Source organism: Pteropus vampyrus, unplaced genomic scaffold (assembly GCF_000151845.1).
Source record: "Pteropus vampyrus isolate Shadow unplaced genomic scaffold, Pvam_2.0 Scaffold17262, whole genome shotgun sequence".
NCBI lineage: Eukaryota > Metazoa > Chordata > Mammalia > Chiroptera > Pteropodidae > Pteropus > Pteropus vampyrus.
This window is the reverse complement of record NW_011906043.1, coordinates 1-1927: the sequence shown is the minus strand read 5'-3', so window position 1 is coordinate 1927 and position 1927 is coordinate 1. Positions and strand designations below refer to the sequence as shown.

The 1927-nt window shown below is 44.3% G+C and overlaps 1 protein-coding gene across 2 annotated transcripts; it reads right to left on the bottom strand.

The window, feature by feature from the left end:
* Positions 1–6: 6 nt before the first annotated feature.
* Positions 7–1839, bottom strand: LOC105310938 (protein PRRC2C-like). 2 transcript variants are annotated; one of them, XR_002778703.1, is made up of 3 exons: positions 1708–1839; positions 548–766; positions 7–129 (listed from the first exon to the last, which is right to left on the bottom strand). XR_002778703.1 is itself a non-coding variant. In XM_023526897.1 (3 exons), exons 1-3 carry the CDS (start codon positions 1693–1695, stop codon positions 22–24), a joined length of 330 nt encoding a protein of 109 aa, XP_023382665.1. In that variant the 5' UTR covers positions 1696–1839; the 3' UTR covers positions 7–21. The 2 variants fall into 2 exon arrangements, 1 of the variants encoding a protein (XP_023382665.1); XM_023526897.1 differs by having other exon boundaries at positions 1693–1839.
* Positions 1840–1927: the final 88 nt, after the last annotated feature.

Below are 1927 nucleotides of genomic sequence, written 5' to 3'. Positions count from 1 at the left end.
AAGCAAGTGTAAACACCCATTTTACCGGAAGGGACTAGAGGTGGGTGTGGTGCTTCTGCCGCTGATGGGAGGTGTGCCTGGTTTCATGTCGATGCCACTTCCAAAGGCTTTCAGTTCCATTTCGGACATCTGAGAGAGAGCACAAAATAAACTTACCATTTCTGCAACTTCACAAGCTAACAAGCTGTGTTTAATATATGACATGAAAAGACTTACTCTAGCAAAGGGCAAAGCATCCGAATCCCGAAACCCTGTGATTAGCTTTCAAATACCATGGCCTTAAGAAGGACAAATTTGTGGCTGAACAGTCTGAGACTGTGTAAATCCAATTCTCCCACAAAATTTGTAAATTCTTTATTACTCGTTAAAAACAGAGGGGGCGAAACACATTAAAAGTAAGTCGCTAAAAAATAAGCACGTTAGGGTTCGGGATGTCCCAGAGGGCGGTGAGACCCGACGCGTTTTCTCTGCACAGACGATGCAGAGGTGCACCTCTACACACGTGGCCTCGAATTCTCAAAGCAGCGGCTGCTCTCTCCCCACTCACTTTGCCGGTGGTCGCGATCATGCTGTGCTGTGTTCCCGCGGGGATCAATCCTCTGAAAGGCTGGCTGACCTGTGCCGGCCGACTCAGGCTGGGGGCCTGCGCCTGGGGGGTGGTGTGCTGTAACGGGGGCTGCAGAGTCTGGGGCAGAGCAATCAACGGCTGCCCCGTGGATCCAAAATTAGGCAAGGAGAGCTGGGATGCTGGCAGAGGCACTGTAACCTGGAACGCAAGCAACAGAGACTGCAGCCATCTGCTTGCCCGGAGCCTGCTAAATGTATCCCTACAACTACACACACGACCCTCCCAATACTTTCTGAGTAAGATTTAAATAGAATACATCCATCTACTAACACTAACATATCTCACAAATCTTTTGCTTAGTGACTATCTCCATTGTTAAAAAGGTGCAACAATAACACAGATTAGCAGTGGAGAAACTATGTAACAGATAAAATTATGACTACCTCTGAATGAATGCACAAGACATGTCAAATAACCACAAAATACAATAAAACCACGGGGATACAATTTAAAAAAGCAGTCACAACTTCCCAAACATCAATTTGTTCTGAAGGTCATAAGATATTTACGAACGGTAATCTGTAAAATCGCCACCAAACACAGTTGTGAGAAAATGTCTACAGGCTCGCCTTTCCCGCCCTCAGCCTCCGCCAACTTTTAAAGAGGAAGCCGATTAATGATACCGCTGGAGGAGATAGTTAAAAAAAAATAGTTTTCACTGAAAATGATTACATTCGCACACTTAAGACACGTGCGTGGCATGGCCCTCTGGCACACTCTGCCACCGCCCTACGGACCGCATTAACCAGCACGACGGTCTCGTCCGTCTTCGTCTCTACTGCGCTTACATGTAACCGTGAATCCTGAACAATGGCTTTCAAAAGTTTATATTCATGGGGTCCTTTGTTAAAATAAACAATTACAGGGAAACCCATTTAAAAAAGAGAGATAAACGGCTGCTTGAAGTGGAGGTGTGGATGCCATTTCCCAGGACACCTCAGAGAAAACCTCTGCACTACTCCCCATCTTGGTTCTGTTTAAATTCCCAAACAATAACAAAAGCAGTAACAACAATAATAATAATAATGATAATGATAATAATAAAGAAAATTGAGGAAATTTACCATGCCATAGTTTACCTGCTGGAGAGTACTCGGTGACTGGGCAGTGTTATAAAAATTTGTCTGACCAGGCTGCTGTACTTGTCCGGAATAAAGATTTGAAGCCTGGGTAAGATTTGCTCTAGCCTAGAAAAAATTAAGAAAACAGCAATAAGATTGAAAGAATTTCCAAGTCAGGCATCAAGGTTGTGGCTCCCAAGCAATCTCTAACAATTTTAGTATTAGACAAAGAGGAAGA